Source organism: Carassius carassius, chromosome 2 (genome assembly GCF_963082965.1).
Source record: "Carassius carassius chromosome 2, fCarCar2.1, whole genome shotgun sequence".
Classification (NCBI taxonomy): Eukaryota; Metazoa; Chordata; class Actinopteri; order Cypriniformes; family Cyprinidae; genus Carassius; species Carassius carassius.
In genome coordinates this window covers 9,951,398-9,968,925 of record NC_081756.1, presented here as the reverse complement: position 1 = coordinate 9,968,925, position 17,528 = coordinate 9,951,398, and the positions used below count along the sequence as shown (strand labels likewise).

At 37.6% G+C, this 17,528-nt stretch overlaps 1 protein-coding gene across 2 annotated transcripts in view; it reads right to left on the bottom strand.

Annotated features, from left to right (window-relative positions):
- The window catches only part of LOC132101897 (metallophosphoesterase MPPED2-like), a 61,705-nt gene that overhangs the window by 26,595 nt on the left and 17,582 nt on the right, over positions 1-17,528 (bottom strand). For both annotated transcript variants that reach the window (XM_059507125.1, XM_059507132.1), the window contains exon 4: positions 7,706-7,931. In XM_059507125.1, coding sequence (XP_059363108.1) covers positions 7,706-7,931 — 226 coding nt within the window. The remainder of the gene's footprint in view (positions 1-7,705; positions 7,932-17,528) is intronic.

The following is a 17,528-nucleotide window of genomic DNA, read 5'->3' as shown; positions in this document are numbered from 1 at the left end:
TATAACATCCAAATGAAAGATTTAACACCAACATGTCTGAAAAAAATGTAAAATTTAATTCAATTAAATTAAAAACCAGAATGACGATAAAGGATCTGGCTCAACACAGACCCTCCCTTGATCAGGAAACTGGTCATAGAAGCGACCAATAGGGCATGAGAGGGTTGTAAGAAAAAAAGTCACTCCTCGATAAAGGCCTCATGCAGCCAGACTGAGCTTTACAATAACACACATTGAAGATTCTGAGGCATATCAGACTAAAACTTTAGTTTTTAGCTTTATAATTATTCGGTCTCAACACCAAATCATATGTCTGGTGGAAATCCAATACTGCACACAATACAAATAACAGCATTCCTCTAGTAAAGCATGGATGAGGTAAGATCCTGTTATGAGGGAGTTTCTCTGCAGCAGGGACTGAAGCACTTGTCAGGATAGAAGAAAAAATGGATAGGACAAAATAGTCAAATTCTTGAGCAAAATCTGCTGCCCTCTGGCAGAAAGTTGTCAATGGGAAGAAGGTTTACGTTCCAACAGCAAAACTGAGCACAGAGTAGTTGAAGGAGAAAAAGGTGAATGTCTTTGCATGTTATAGTCAAAAAAGCCCAGACCTAAAACCCCACTGAAAATCTGTGGCGTGAGTGACTTGAAGACTGCAGTCCACAAACACTCACCATCAGACTGAACTTAACTTGAGCCGTTCTGCAAAGAACAGTGGGCAAACATTGCAAAGTCTAGATGTGCAAAGTTAGTACAGACACATCCCAACAGACTAAAGGCTGTAAATAAAGCGAAAGGTGGTTCAACAATATATATATATATATTTTTTTTTTTTCTCTTAAACTATAGTCTAAATGTGTGTATGTGTGTTTTGCATGTGTCGGGAGGATCTCAAACAGTAGCTGCTGTCACTGACCCTTCGCCTGATGGAGAGAATGTGGCGGAGGAGTAACCGCAGTGGGGTAGTGGGGGTTGGATGATGAGCCAATGATGGAAGGACGGAGTATGTAAGTGTATACGTGAGAAGGGCTACGGGAGGTTTTTGAGGAGGAGCTCTGCGTCCCGTCACACTCCGTGGGGCAAAGGTGATGACAAATGCGCCATTTAAAACGCACTCAGTCAACTGAGTGACTCGGCCTGGGAAAGCCATTCACACGCACACACACACACACACGCACAGATATAGAAACCCTCCCCCTCAGCCTGTAGGCTCCATAAAGTCTGTATGAAGTCTGACTGCTTAAATCCCCCAGTATCAGTAACCTGACTACATTATGAGCCCCGCTTCAAGCCTGCGCCTCAGTCGGGGAACTGCAGAGCGCTGGGACTGTAAGTCCAACACCTGGTGCCACCATTTCAAAGTTCCCCAAACTAAAATGACCAAATCACTAGGGACACATAACACTCACACCTTCTCATTTGAACAGGTCTCTCAGTAGGAGTCAAAATCTGAACACAAAGCCAGTCAACCTGCTCTAGGGGGCAATCGAATTGTGCCTTTTCAGATAAAAATAACAACTGGGACCTGTGCTGGCAAAAAGAGTGGCAATGAGCAAATTTTGAGTTAAAATGAAAACAAAATGAGTTATTTTTATTTTCACAATCTCCATTCAATATCCAATTTAGAGAAAAACCGAGTTAAAGTTTTCTGAAGGTTCTGAAGTAAACTTACCTAGCAATGTTGCAGCTTTCCCTCCAATTCTTTTCTTAATAATAATTACTATATTAATAAATCACAATATAGCCATTTTTTACTTTATCTTGCTTTTAAATATTAGAACAAAGATGCAAATAAACAGTAGACCAAATATTTTCATCTTAAATCTAAACAGAAGCATTCTAGTAAGAAAAACAAATAGGCTAAATCAAATGTAAAAATCACTGTATTCACACGAATGCAGTTCAATCGAGAGCACTGAGTTATTCACTGTTTTATTCTATTGTTAGATTAATATTAGTGAGACAGACAGCCTATATATTAAGACCTACTGTAATCCACGGATCTAATATAATATTACACATCAGATATTTTTCCCCAACAGTTCACTTAAGACATAACAGATTATGTTTGCGTGAATACTCGCCAAGAAAGATACTCTGAAATACTGTAATTCTGTGTATATGTGTATATTGGAATTAAGTGCTCTCAGAATTTTTTTTTATATTCATAAAAGTAAAAAATAAGTTAGAAATATTATTATTATTATTATTTTATTTTATAGTACCTTTTAAATGACAATAATAATAAAAGCCTTTCTTAATTACTTAACACAAAGAACATGGAACCATAGAAGCCAAAAAAGAACCTTCATTTTTAAGAGTGTAGGATGATTCTGGTGGAAAGTTATCATGATAAATTTTTAGAAGGGTTAAGGGCCTGCTCAACTGTCAGTTTGTGAAATTACGATGAAGCTACAAAATGCATGGAATGTCAGTGCTTAAAATAATGGGACTGGATGTCTCGAATTCAGTATTTCCCAGCAGTTATCATATGTATGCAATAATCTGGAGGTGGTAGTGAGAAGCGATCGTTTCTCTCTCTGGTTCTGTGAGGTCTTTTTCCACACACTATCAATCACTCTGTGCTCAGATAAGGACTGAGGGAGACAGATATTATACAGCTCAGGATTACTCTCACAGCATATAAGAACAGTGGAAGAGGATAAGCGTCCTTGTGTGCGTGTACCAGAGAGCGCCGGAGCAAGTGCCTGTGGACGGAGGGGGATTTTCACATTATCGTACAGAACTGGACGTGGGCTGAGGGCGCTGGGCCAACACAAACGAGAGAAGAGCCTGGCGCCTGCACCACCAGCCTGTTTGAGCCACAGAGAAACATTTACCCGACACAGCCAAACTCTCACAGCATCCAGACGAGCGCTGAACACACTCGAGCAAAACCATTCAAGATCGGGATCTTTTTTGTCTATTTTGGAAACTTGGTATTGCTGTACTTCTAATTATGTTGGCTTCACTAATAAAGTTTCAGTATTTTTCAAATATTTTTAAGTCATAATATTCGTTTATAAAATTATAAATAAGTGAATAAACTAGATACTAAAAAACAGAAAACTTTCAAAATGTGATCACACATTAAAAATATTTTATTTGGATATAACTTGCCATGTCAATTATATATAAATATATATATATGTGTGTGTGTGTGTGTGTGTGTAAAATCTATAAGATTTATTTTTTTATAAAAGTTTATCTAATTTTATTCACAACAATAAAACAAAAACAGGATATGTCAATTAACTAGGGAAAATTTTAATTTTAAGTCATTATTGTAAGTAAATAAATTAATATCTAAACTTTAAAATAAAAAAAGATAACTTTCTGAAATATGAACAGGCATTAAAAATTATTTTGAAATACCCTAAATTTAAGATCTGTCAACTTGCAATTTCACTCTCTTGCTGTATATAAATGAAAAAAAAAATATATATTATAGAGAAGTGTTATTATTATATAAATAATAAAGTATAAATATACATGGGAGTGTGTGTATGTATCAAATATAGTATTTCTATAATAATAAATTATAGCATTATTACCATTATGATTTTGAATTAACCAAGGAAAGTACTGAAAATTTTCTTCAAATTTTCATAGGTAATGATATATATAGAAAAAGTCATTAACATTGTTTTAAATACTGTTTTTGTTTCTTTTTCAATTGCAAAACGAGTCATAGCTTGGCATCTTTCAGGCAAATATTTATTGTGCCCATGAAAGCATGCTTGAAATATTCTTCTGAAGTTCAAAGGGATTGAATCTCATCAGAGAATATAAGAGTAGTCTTAACCCCTGGGGAGTGGCGCTGGTCATATGCCCAGATTGACTAGCAGAAGGACTCACCCCATATGAACTGCATCACGTGACCATTACAGAAACCACACTGGCAGACGGGTCAGGCCTTCAGGGAGATTACTGCGAGCATGCAGCTTTAAAAAGTCAGACAGACACCCCCACCCTTCTCCTTAATACACAAACCTGTGTACCACGACACCTCATACAGCTTTCACTCAGTGTGCTGCATTCCTAGGTTCAACATGAGGATCTTAAGTCTATCAAAGTGCATGTATAATTTGACTATTGCTTTTATCTCAGTTCATATTGTCTTGTCCTTTAAATTTAAAGGGTTTATTTGTGGAAGTTGCTCTCTGAGGTCCGGCCAGGGTCTGATCTCACAGAGCAGACAAAAGCACCAGGATGTTCCTGAACAAAAGATCACTTCCTGAAAGATGTCTGGAAACAGTAGATTCAAAGTATTCTATTTTATACTATAGGATTCAGTTACAGTAAAAATGACTAAAATTTGAATAAAAATTTATTGAATCTATATAGAGATATATTAACAAATAACAAAAATAAAAAAAATTACTAATACTTAATAAAATTAAAATAAAATCTTAAAATGTAAAAAGGAAAGCTATGTCAGTATATCATTAAATACCATATTTAAATATACATTAAACTAATACTAAAACAAAACTGATTCACTAAAAACACCATGGTCAAAATAAAAATAAAAAAATTCCAGGAAAAAGTTGATTACATTATTTGTTCCAGGTGAAATATTCATTTAAACTTAATGCGAAATTACTAAATGGTATTACTTTAATAAAAATAAACAATGCACTTCTATTAAATAAACAAGAGGAAAAGATATTTAACATCTGATTTTCACGTTATGATCAACAGACTCGGTTCATGCAAAACTACAATATAAAATCATCTTTTTTCTTCTTCTCTGGGACAATTTCAAGAAAAAGATCCTGGTGTACAGATATATTAGATTCCCAGAGTGCATGATGTGTTTCCATCAGTACAGCCACCGCAATGTCTCTGCATCAGTACTTTCTGATTTCTTTATGCATTTCTCACTTTTTTCTGACACCTGTCCTCTTTCCAGTCCTTCCTCTGTCACAGTTTGTCTCTGTGTCTCAAACTATGCCATTATGGTCTCCATCTGTCCATCAAGATAGCTTTATGGATATCTCTCTTTTCTTTTAGACCGGTTTCTCTCGGTTTTCACTCTTGGGAATGAGTCAGCAGTGATCGAGGTGAACGGCTGGTCTTCCGTCATGATATTCAGTGACCATCTGACTTATATTACACATTCAATGGTGTGACAATATGCTAATACAAATTAGACGGCTTCTCAAATTTCTCGACCAGATGAGGCACATGCTGCACAAGGGCCACCCAAACACTTTCATAGAGAGACCTAACGCTGCCGGTCCGACTGACCACCTCACGGCCATCTGTGTGTGTGTGTGTGTGAGAGAGAGAGTTATCAGTATCCACCCCCTGGCCCCCTCCTCCCCATTTCCCACAAGACCCCACACTGTCACAACAGACATTTAGCAGCTTTCACGCTAAAGGGCCACGGGGGGCTTTTTTCCTTCCTTCCTTCTCCACTTCCTCCCTCTGTTTTCCGCTTCCCCACTGTCTGTTTCACTACATTTTGCAGGATGCCCTGTACAACACCCTTTTTAACTTCATTTCACAGCTAATTATAGAGAAAAACAAGACAGCGCAAGAGGTGAATCTCACAATGGCTCTTAAGAGAGAAAAAACACACAGGAAAACAAAGTCTGAGGGGCAAGACGTAAAAATAGAAAATGCCAGGAAGCATTAAAGATAATTATAGTTCAGGGCCATTTTATCGTTTTAGATGGATGCTAAGAAAACAGGAAGTAGAGCAGAGGTACAGCTAAATGGGCTGGCCAATAGAGATGAGCGATTCCCAAAGCGCTAGAAAAACAAACAGGTTCCGAGGATCAGAGCATCCGAGGACATTCAAACACATGTATGGGAATGACACGGAGCTTCTTTCTCAGGCTGCTTGTTTACCAGAGTGGCACCATCACAGAAATGACCTCACAAGAGCTTTTGAAGTTCAAATGAATTCAAAATGTCATATTTACAGTACTTTAACAATTAACTTTCTTAGTACGTCAATAGAATTTCTAAAGAATTCCTGAAACTTTAACAGTAAAGACATTTGTAATGTTACAAAATTATTAGGGCCTGAGCACAGATGGTGTGAGGACCCTATTGTATCTGCTCTGTTTCTTATTATTATTCTTCCGCTTCTCCAAAATGAATCACATTTTTGAGGGCTTAAACATGCTCAAAAAGTCATGAAACTTTGCACACGCGTCAAACCTGGTGAAAATTTTCGTCTGATATAGGATTCAGAAGAGGGTGTGGCAAAATGGCTTGACAGCGCCACCTATACTAAGAAAATCAACAGCCTTCCAGCTAGGTTTCACGTATATGCACAAAAATTGGCACACATATGTAACACACCAATACCTACAAAAAAGACTCTTGGAGCAAAATTCTAAACCCAACAGGAAGTCGGTTATTTTTAATATTAGGAGCAAATTTTGTGTAATTTTTGTCTTTTCCATGCGTTGTATTTTAACGAACTCCTCCTAGAAATTTATTCAGATCAACACGAAATTTGGTAGGCCTAATCTAAAGGTGTTAAATTGTTGTTAAATTGATAAGATGTTAAATTGCGAAGATCTTGAGTTTTCGTCGAAGGGCGTGTCCGTGCGTGTCCTGGCGAATTTCGATGATTCGCCATGAAAAATGAAGTTGTTATAACTCAGACATACAATGTCCAATCTGCCCCAAACTTCACATGTTTGATAAGACTCTGAACCTGAACAGATTGTCATGCCCATATTCAGTTATAGTCATAGCGCCACCTATTGGCAACAGGAAGTAACATATTTTACACTGCGACAAACTACTCCTAGAATGTTTATGACATCAATGTCTTTTTTGTGGTCAGTCTAATCTAAAGGCCTGTGTGAAGTTCAGTTGTGAAGATCTTGAGTTTTAGTTAAAAGGCGTGTCCATGGCGCCGTAACGAATTTCGATGTCTTGCCATGGGAATAAAAGATGTTATAACTGAGGCATAAATTGTCCGATCTTCCCCAAACTTCACATGTGTGATAAGAGTCTTGGCCTGAACACATATGAAGGCCAATATTCCATTATAATAATAGCGCCACCTGCTGGCAACAGGAAGATTGGCACATATAAATGACTTAGACATATTCCACTTATATTTACGACTTTTAATGCATATTTCTCACCGTTCACCTTTTTACTAAAGCCACACGATGGCGGTGAGCCCGGGTGCGAGGGCCCGTTCTTCGCTGCTTGCAGCTTTAATTATAATTATTGCTGCCCACTGAGAAATAGGTCATGTTACAGAAGTTAAAGGTGTTGAGGAAACATAAATCTTTAAAAACGTACAAGATGATGATGATATATACAGAATAGGGTTGTGCCGATAGACGATAGTATCGTGTATCGCCAATAGTCAGAGATATCGACGATGGCAGATGTCTCGGTCGATAGTCAAGACGATATTAGGCTCATGATCCTATTAATGTATTAAATTAATTAAATTGTAATAATAATAATAATAATAATAATTTTTATTTTTATTGGCCGACCTATTATAATTCGGCTATCAAACTGTCCAACTATTTCACTTCAGCACCGCATTTCATTGAATAATGACCATATCGCCCAACACTAATACAGAAGAAACCAAAGGAAAGAGAATTCTGACCATCGAATGACTGTCAACAATTAGCAATTTTGATTAAAGTAATTGTTCTTAAAATGTATTTACTGTAAAAGTAAAAACACAAGAAATGCATGAGGAACTTACCATGGCGCGCCATATATTCGAAAGCCCTTGACGGTGATGTCCGAGTCCTGCAGGTAAACACAGTTTGTCAGGAGAGACTGAACACTGTCAAAGTCCTCGGGTTTCAACTTTGACACGGAGGGAAAGCGATAGTAATCCTGCTTGACCAGCTCCGCCATGAAATCCTTATCAAAGGTCAGCTCATGATTCCCCGCGATCACCACTTTAAACTCATACGGCAGTCCACCTGCAACACCATAAAAAACAAACATGTTAAAACAGAACATTAACCCTTTCCCCATAATTAATTTTCATATTTAACACATAACTAATTTTGGCAACTAAATTATTCAGAAGAGATATTTCACCCCATGATAAAAGACCATTGACACTCCTAACTGAGACTGTAGATAGAATGTCAAAGGTCCATTTGAGGGATAGGTGGCAGTAATGCAATTAAATGTCTGCGATCCGCCGTAAAGCAAGAAGAAGAGGAAGATGCATCAGGCACCGGCTGTTGTGAATGCGCTCAGTTTGTGCTCATGACAGTTTGGACATTGCTATGAAAATCACAGGTAAAAAATTATATAAATACTGTTCAGTTTCTTTACAAATCAATGTATCGTCACGAGCCACAGGGTTTAATTTGGTTTTGTTTGTGTATGTTTTTTGGACTCTCAAAGCCTTGATTCCCATTCACTTACATTATATGACTGATAGACTGCAATAGTTTGAGTAACTGAAGACTGAAGAAACAAAGTTGCCTACATCTTGGATGCCCTGGTGGTAAGAAGATAAACATCAACTCCTCATATCCCTTTAACATCATCTTCTGACTGGACACTGTTTTGCATTCACCATTGATAGACAGATTTCTTGTCAATGGAACTCGCATTTGGTCACATCTGAATTTATCAAAAAAAAAAAAAAATGCTCCGTTGAAGTTCATGTGAGGTTACTATGATCCAGAGGAAAAGTCAGATAATGAAAAACAGGACCCTGCAAGTAGAAACAGGCTATTACAACAAAACATACACCAAAGCATCTTTCTTAACCTCTCTATTAAGGCTACTGTCTATTCTCATACAACATCAAATGTATTGTTAAGTTTGCTTTCTCTGTAACAACTATGGTTGGATAATTTCCTTTAGGGAAAAAACAAAACAAAAGCTGAAACATAACATAAAAGGTACTGTCTGTGTCTTCCAGGCAACTATGGGTTTTTTTCTATCTACAGAAAGTGCATTAAAATACAACAAGCACCAAACATTGCAACAATGCCACTTTTTACAGAACTTAGCAAATACGGATAATTTTATTTTTGGTACTTGCCAATACAGAGTACCAATACCTGTATTTTCATTGCATTTGTATTTTTAATACTGGGTACTGGGTACAGAAACCAAAAGAATATGTATAATGCTAGTTGGTTTAGTTCATTTAGAAAATATATAGTTTATTCAATTATTTTCACACTTAATTATGCCAATTAAAAGGTATTCTACAAGCTTTCTCTGTTCATTTTTTTTTTCTCTGTGGTACTTGATCTTTAATTTAACAGCATTAGAGCTGCTCCATTGTGGTTGCACAGTACTGTAATCACATGGCGTTTTCCTCTAATAACATAAGGAATCACTCGTTAGCCTATATACATAAATCTTGTAACAGTGATGAACATATCTTCTTCAAACAAGTCATGTTTTTTTAATCATATGAAACATGCTGCAACTTGTATTCCAAAGCGATTCATATAATGCAATTAATATCAACAAGCAAAACATGCCCAATGCACGCACACATTTGCACACATTGATCGTCAAATAACTTTAGTAACTTGTGCATTATTTTGCATAATTTCTTTTGACATATCCAACCAAACTACAAACTTTATAGTAGGGCCGTCGCAAGAGGTGGCCCCAAATAATACACAAATAAACCATGCGATCTGGTTTGTAAAAGTAAATCAACTGATTGTGTGGTTCAATTTAACTAAAATGTCACAAACATCACCCCGGTGACTTAAACTTACTGTATTCCTCACCTTTACCTTCTTCTTTGCTTCAGTGATAGTGTAGGTTTTGATGATTGTAGTCACAATAATTGCATTTTCACAGCCGCTAGTTTTTATAAAAAAAATTTCAGAACGTAATATTGAAATTCGAAAAATAGTAATTTTCAGATTTTCTTTTCCATGTGGTCTTGATTATATAGTTGAGATAGAGGAAGAACTGTATTCTATCGATGCTGGGTGGAAAAACATTAATAAAAAATTAGACGTAAGCCACATACAATGATGGGCAGGCGTGAGGCCATGTGTGGTCGGACAATTCGCACACTACATCTTTGTCTGAACACAGCACTGTTCACATGCTGTTTTGTATTGGTGCATTTTAACAAGTACAAGTACAGGAGTGCAGTATTGGGTCCAATTTCGATACTGCATCCCTATTTATTAAAGTCACAGCTGCCTCATTTTCCTTTTCTTGTCCTCACTTCAGCCTCCATCGTCAAAGCAAAGCTCTTTTGTGCTGGCACATCAGGATAATGCAACAGGGGAAGTTGTGCTTCACAGAACTCAAACAAAAACGAATGTCTCTATCTCTAAAATGCTAAATCCTCAGTCAGGAAAACACACAGACCGTCTGTCAGTGGATTGCGTAACACGTATGGAACGCTTCAAATGAGGAGCGAGTTTGAGAACAAATCGCAAAATTTCACCTACCAAAACACAGATGAAACAATGCAATTTTCAAAAGCAAAATGGGACTGAAAATGCAAACGCAAAGACATAATAAGTCAAAATCAGAAGCTTCATAAAATATGCCTGAAGGGGTTCTTCGCAGCCCATTATTTGTTCTCTTTTATAAAAGAGAACAGTATGAAATAGCCAGTTTAATAATGGCTTTTCACGATGTGAATGGGAAGTGTCTCTCATTTGGAAAACAATACAAACCAATTAAATCTTGAACTGTAAAGGCATCAGAAAGGAGCAAAACGCTTGACCGAAATCATAAAGAAAATCAAAAGATAACCTGATTTATAAGTAAACACTTTCCCAGCAGTTTAATTTACTTTCTTGCTCCTTCCATGAGCTCGGCACTATATAGACTGGGATACATCATAAATCCCAGTCTAATCTAATACCAGGAGCCCATCTCTCAGCTCAGCGGTCCACAGTCAGCCAAACGTCATCACGGATCCATTTACATGGAGCTTTCCCATCGCACAAAACCAAATCAGGAACCCCCGGCGGACGAGCTTCATGCCAGCCGCTCCATGGCGGAAAAAGGCCTTGAATGCAATTACCCCCCCACAGACTGCATCTTCTGTGTCCCCGCAGGGATTTTTACAACATTTTATTGCCATCAAAATGTATTTTTCGAAAAGGACTGCAGATATTAAGTCAGTTTATTACTTTGAAGAAGCTACGGAGGAACATATGGGAAGGTATGTGGCGTTTGGCAAAGGGATTTGGGTTTAGCCTCAGTCTGATTTACATCAGAGGACCGGCGCGGGTACAGTTAGGCAATCGCTGTGCGTGATGAATGTAAATAAAATTAGTGAAAATAAACTACACACCGTAAACGTCTGAAACTAAAGGATGGCTGGTAGGGAACATGTGTATTTTGTTGAAAACAGAGCGGCGCAATCATATTCGTTAAGTTTTTCGGACAGCTGCGCAAAAAAAAAAGAAAACATGGGATTTGATGAATTGAATTAAAAACAAAGAGCACATGGCACCAGAAAACCCAACAGCACAAATCACCAAACGTTCAATAATAAATTAAAGCAACAGTTCACCCTAAAATGAAAACTCATTATTTACTCTTCATCATGCTTTTCAAATTAGTATGACGTCTTCTTTCATTTTAACACAAAAGATTCATTTTTAAAGAATATCCTGGTCACTCTTTTGGTATAATGAAAGGAAATGAACTGTCAAGCTCCAAAAAAGGTAAAATAGCATCATAAAAGTATCATTAAAATAGTCCACACGACAATCTTCTATGTCTTCTGGAACCATACAATAGTTTTGTGATGAAGAGAGCAAAATATAAGTTGTTATTTACAACCCAAATTCCGGAAAAGTTGGGACGTTTTTTAAATTTTAATAAAATGAAAACTAAAGGAATTCCAAATCACATGAGCCAATATTTTATTCACAATAGAACATAGATAACGTAGCAAATGTTTAAACTGAGAAATTTTACGCTTTAATCCACTTAATTAGCTCATTTAAAATTTAATGCCTGCTACAGGTCTCAAAAAAGTTGGCACGGGGGCAACAAATGGCTAAAAAAGCAAGCCGTTTTGAAAAGATTCAGCTGGGAGAACATCTAGTGATTAATTAAGTTAATTGATATCAGGTCTGTAACATGATTAGCTATAAAAGCTTTGTCTTAGAGAAGCAGAGTCTCTCAGAAGTAAAGATGGGCAGAGGCTCTCCAATCTGTGAAAGACTGCGTAAAAAAAATTGTGGAAAACTTTAAAAACAATGTTCCTCAACATCAAATTGCAAAGGCTTTGCAAATCTCATCATCTACAGTGCATAACATCATCAAAAGATTGAGAGAAACTGGAGAAATCTCTGTGCGTAAGGGACAAGGCCGGAGACCTTTATTGGATGCCCGTGGTCTTCGGGCTCTCAGACGACACTGCATCACTCATCGGCATGATTGTGTCAATGACATTACTAAATGGGCCCAGGAATACTTTCAGAAACCACTGTCGGTAAACACAATCCGCCGTGCCATCAGCAGATGCCAACTAAAGCTCTATCATGCAAAAAGGAAGCCATATGTGAACATGGTCCAGAAGCGCCGTCGTGTCCTGTGGGCCAAGGCTCATTTAAAATGGACTATTTCAAAGTGGAATAGTGTTTTATGGTCAGACGAGTCCAAATTTGACATTCTTGTTGGAAATCACGGACGCCGTGTCCTCCGGGCTAAAGAGGAGGGAGACCTTCCAGCATGTTATCAGCGTTCAGTTCAAAAGCCAGCATCTCTGATGGTATGGGGGTGCATAAGTGCATACGGTATGGGCAGCTTGCATGTTTTGGAAGGCTCTGTGAATGCTGAAAGGTATATAAAGGTTTTAGAGCAACATATGCTTCCCTCCAAACAACGTCTATTTCAGAGAAGGCCTTGTTTATTTTAGCAGGACAATGCAAAACCACATACTGCAGCTATAACAACAGCATGGCTTCGTCGTAGAAGAGTCCGGGTGCTAACCTGGCCTGCCTGCAGTCCAGATCTTTCACCTATAGAGAACATTTGGCGCATCATTAAACGAAAAATACGTCAAAGACGACCACGAACTCTTCAGCAGCTGGAAATCTATATAAGGCAAGAATGGGACCAAATTCCAACAGCAAAACTCCAGCAACTCATAGCCTCAATGCCCAGACGTCTTCAAACTGTTTTGAAAAGAAAAGGAGATGCTTCACCATGGTAAACATGCCCCGTCCCAACTATTTTGAGACCTGTAGCAGAAATCAAAATTGAAATGAGCTCATTTTGTGCATAAAATTGTAAACTTTCTCAGTTTAAACATTTGCTATGTTATCTATGTTCTATTGTGAATAAAATATTGGCTCATGTGATTTGAAAGTCTTTTAGTTTTCATTTTATTAAAATTTAAAAAACGCCCCACTTTTCCGGAATTCGGGTTGTATTAAAAGTCTTGACATTTGCTCTAGCAAGAATTATCGACACTTGGTTTGAATGAAACTTTCTTTTGAGTCAAATATTCTCAATGAATCAGTCTATTTAGTTCACAATACCTGTCTGACTGATTCGTTCATGAATCTGACTGATTTGGTTCTCGAGTTCAACTCAGGGTTCAGGTCACTGCAGTTATAAGGTCACTGGAGAGGATGATTTTTTAGCAATTAAGATCTCAAATTATACCAATTTTCATGAATCATATGGACTAATTTAAAAAAAGTTTATAATTCGTTTGTGTGCTTTGGGAAGCCTATTGTAAAGAGCAGGCAGGATATTCTTCAAAAATATACCTTTCCTGTTTAATACAAGAACAAAAGTCATACAGGTTTGCAATGACATGAGAGTGAGTGAACAATAACAGAACTGTCATTTTAAGGCAAACTATCCTTATATCTCATTATTGACTGTTAACAAACATGAACACTTTATTTTCCCATCCTTACAACATTGTAAAACTTAGAAACAAAGCTGGTCTATTTGACATTGCATCTATCGGATGTCCTGCACTGATCAAAGAAATAAGCAGTGAACTTAGAAAAACAAAGTCAAGACCTAGCTCCTTATTTAAGGTGCACAGACCCATGTTTGCATCCGGAGAAGTACAGGTCAGATCGCACGGGCAAGATAATGAGCAGAACTGAACTTTAGCAAAGAAACCTCATTCCCCCCGAAAGATTCCTGAGAATCGATCCCATGTATCAACAAACACCATGATCAATGACAACGATTCGCAGCTGGGCTTTCTGTGGCAGAAAAACCAACGAAAGTGAGCTACGCTTCACAAAAATGCATGTTGAATGAGGAAAATGCAAAAGAGAGAGAGAGAGAGGAATGGCAAAAGTGGCAGTATTTAAAAGGTCTAAAATAACAAACACCAATTACCCCTTGCAAGTTTAATTTATAAAGGCCTTTTATGTTTTTTCCCCCCTCCTGTATCATTTAGCCCCTACTGCTAAAGAACAAAGGAGCGACCTTGGAAAGAAACGCAAGCATTTATGTTACAGAACTCTCCAGAAAGTATAACCGGAATGCTTTGGCTTGGACAATGAAAACACAAAGATCCTTTTTCCTGAGGATCCACTTCAGGCTCGTCTGAACAACTTTCTTTGAGTTTGTCAAAAGGCTTATATAAACTTCTCTATCATCATGTCACGATTTGTTTCAAACTGACTAAACTCTTCTCTCCAAACACGGTTTTTGACAGAAGACAGCTTTCAGCCATCATGAGATTATCTATCAGCGCCCGGCTGAGTGTTTACAACAAAAAGCGACGATGTGAAAAATAATTTCATCGTCAGGTTTCCTTTGAGACGTGAATAATAAGAAAGTCGGAGAATTCTTCACTTCAAAAGCTGCCAGGTGTCACATGCCAGGTGGCGTCGAGTATGTTGATAGATGGAGGGATGGAAAGATTGCTGACAGCTCTCTCAGTTTCCTCCCTTCTGATGCACTTTTTCATCCTTGTGTGACACGGGAGTATGCATGGATGGAATGACGGCGCGAAGGACAAACCAAGAGCCTGTGATGTCAAAAAATCTGGCTCCTGCAAATACGAGTGTCACAGAAGCTTTACTTTGAAATTGCAACTTTTATTATCTTAGTGACCAAACTATAGTAAAAAGTAGTTATCTATTCTACAAGCTACAGACACAAGTATCTTACTATACTGAAGATGTCTATATAGACAATATCTTGTAGAAACTTCTTATACAATTGTAAAAACAAAACCAATAAGAGCAGTAATTGTTTTGGGGGCTCAAAATGAGGATATGAATACATAAAAACCTAAAAACTGCAGTGAAAACAATGACAAACAATATTTTACGAAATATTTGGGTGGAATAATACAACCCGAATTCCGGAAAAGTTGGGACGTTTTTAAAATTTTTATAAAATGAAAACTAAAAGACTTTCAAATCACATGAGCCAATATTTTATTCACAATAGAACATAGATAACATAGCAAATGTTTAAACTGAGAAAGTTTACAATTTTATGCACAAAATGAGCTCATTTCAATTTTGATTTCTGCTACAGGTCTCAAAATAGTTGGGACGGGGCATGTTTACCATGGTGTAGCATCTCCTTTTCTTTTCAAAACAGTTTGAAGACGTCTGGGCATTGAGGCTATGAGTTGCTGAAGTTTTGCTGTTGGAATTTGGTCCCATTCTTGCCTTATATAGATTTCCAGCTGCTGAAGAGTTCGTGGTCGTCTTTGACGTATTTTTCGTTTAATGATGCGCCAAATGTTCTCTATAGGTGAAAGATCTGGACTGCAGGCAGGCCAGGTTAGCACCCGGACTCTTCTACGACGAAGCCATGCTGTTGTTATAGCTGCAGTATGTGGTTTTGCATTGTCCTGCTGAAATAAACAAGGCCTTCCCTGAAATAGACGTTGTTTGGAGGGAAGCATATGTTGCTCTAAAACCTTTATATACCTTTCAGCATTCACAGAGCCTTCCAAAACATGCAAGCTGTCCATACCGTATGCACTTATGCACCCCCATACCATCAGAGATGCTGGCTTTTGAACTGAACGCTGATAACATGCTGGAAGGTCTCCCTCCTCTTTAGCCCGGAGGACACGGCGTCCGTGATTTCCAACAAGAATGTCAAATTTGGACTCGTCTGACCATAAAACACTATTCCACTTTGAAATAGTCCATTTTAAATGAGCCTTGGCCCACAGGACACGACGGCGCTTCTGGACCATGTTCACATATGGCTTCCTTTTTGCATGATAGAGCTTTAGTTGGCATCTGCTGATGGCACGGCGGATTGTGTTTACCGACAGTGGTTTCTGAAAGTATTCCTGGGCCCATTTAGTAATGTCATTGACACAATCATGCCGATGAGTGATGCAGTGTCGTCTGAGAGCCCGAAGACCACGGGCATCCAATAAAGGTCTCCGGCCTTGTCCCTTACGCACAGAGATTTCTCCAGTTTCTCTGAATCTTTTGATGATGTTATGCACTGTAGATGATGAGATTTGCAAAGCCTTTGCAATTTGACGTTGAGGAACATTGTTTTTAAAGTTTTCCACAATTTTTTTATGCAGTCTTTCACAGATTGGAGAACCTCTGCCCATCTTTACTTCTGAGAGACTCTGCTTCTCTAAGACAAAGCTTTTATAGCTAATCATGTTACAGACCTGATATCAATTAACTTAATTAATCACTAGATGTTCTCCCAGCTGAATCTTTTCAAAACTGCTTGCTTTTTTAGCCATTTGTTGCCCCCGTGCCAACTTTTTTGAGACCTGTAGCAGGCATTAAATTTTAAATGAGCTAATTAAGTGGATAAACGTGTAAAATTTCTCAGTTTAAACATTTGCTACGTTATCTATGTTCTATTGTGAATAAAATATTGGCTCATGTGATTTGGAATTCCTTTAGTTTTCATTTTATTAAAATTTAAAAAACGTCCCAACTTTTCCGGAATTCGGGTTGTACAATGGCATTAAATTTTGCAAACACTATATGAGTGATTAGGGCTGCACGATTAATCGTGATTGCCAGGCGCATTTAGTCAGTAAAGTTGGTTCTGTGATTAGCAGTAAATCTCAGGTGAAACAGCATTTACTACACAGAGCTGTAGTTCTCTGACAAGCTATGCAAAATCATGTTCGTAATCGCAGATGATATAATTGTAGGACTATGAAATTGACAAAATCGTTCTCAATTATGACAGCTGTTTGTGTATCTTCTCAGTGAACTATGACTGTGTAACAAATGCTGCTCCATCTGAGAGTACATGAAAACAACATGTTTTAACTCCAAATTCACTTCATAACGTCATTCGAGTGTTTAAAATAAATCCTTCTGTAAGATGATGTGGCTTCTTAAACAGAATAATTAAGGCACACAATATTTCATTATATTCTAAGCAAGGCTTTGTTGATTAGCATTTCATTAAAGATATACTTTAGTATGATGAAAATTATAATAAGAAGAACTTAGATAAACCATTGCAATTTTAGTGTAGTACATTTTACTTGTATTTATTTGCTTCCTAACTCTGAATGTTGCTTGTGACGCATGCTCATGTATAGAGGACACATGAATACACATCCAGTTTGATAATACACCGGATTCACTGATCTGAAGGTCAGAGATGAG